The 288-nt window shown below is 62.5% G+C and overlaps 1 protein-coding gene across 1 annotated transcript in view; it reads left to right on the top strand.

The window, feature by feature from the left end:
- Positions 1-47, top strand: part of LOC104167686 (semaphorin-3F-like) — a gene marked incomplete at its 3' end in the record, with an annotated part of 3,642 nt that extends 3,595 nt beyond the window's left edge. The window contains 1 exon segment of the mRNA XM_009708009.1: positions 6-47. Coding sequence (XP_009706311.1) covers positions 6-47 — 42 coding nt within the window.
- Positions 48-288: the final 241 nt, after the last annotated feature.

The following is a 288-nucleotide window of genomic DNA, read 5'->3' as shown; positions in this document are numbered from 1 at the left end:
GCTAGGTGCCGGCACCCATCAAGACGATGACCATCTCCTCCAAGAGGGTGAGTCACGGCACGGGGCTGGGTCGATCCCATCACAAGCCTGGCTGCTGCACTGGAGCGGGAGGCATGCGAGTGGCCCCAGGGCAAGCTGGCTCTGGTGGCCCCAGGTGACTCTGGTGTCTTGGCCAGTCCCAGTACTGGGAGGCTGCAGCACTCATTCTGGGGGCTCCTTGTGGGGTGAAGACAAGATAGCATCTCACCCCGCCCTCTTTGTCCCCCAACAGCAACAGCTGTACGTGTC

Source organism: Cariama cristata, unplaced genomic scaffold, assembly GCF_000690535.1.
Source record: "Cariama cristata isolate BGI_N322 unplaced genomic scaffold, ASM69053v1 scaffold25459, whole genome shotgun sequence".
Taxonomy (NCBI): domain Eukaryota; kingdom Metazoa; phylum Chordata; class Aves; order Cariamiformes; family Cariamidae; genus Cariama; species Cariama cristata.
Note: the sequence above shows the minus strand (reverse complement) of the source record. Positions and strands in the feature narration are given on the sequence as shown.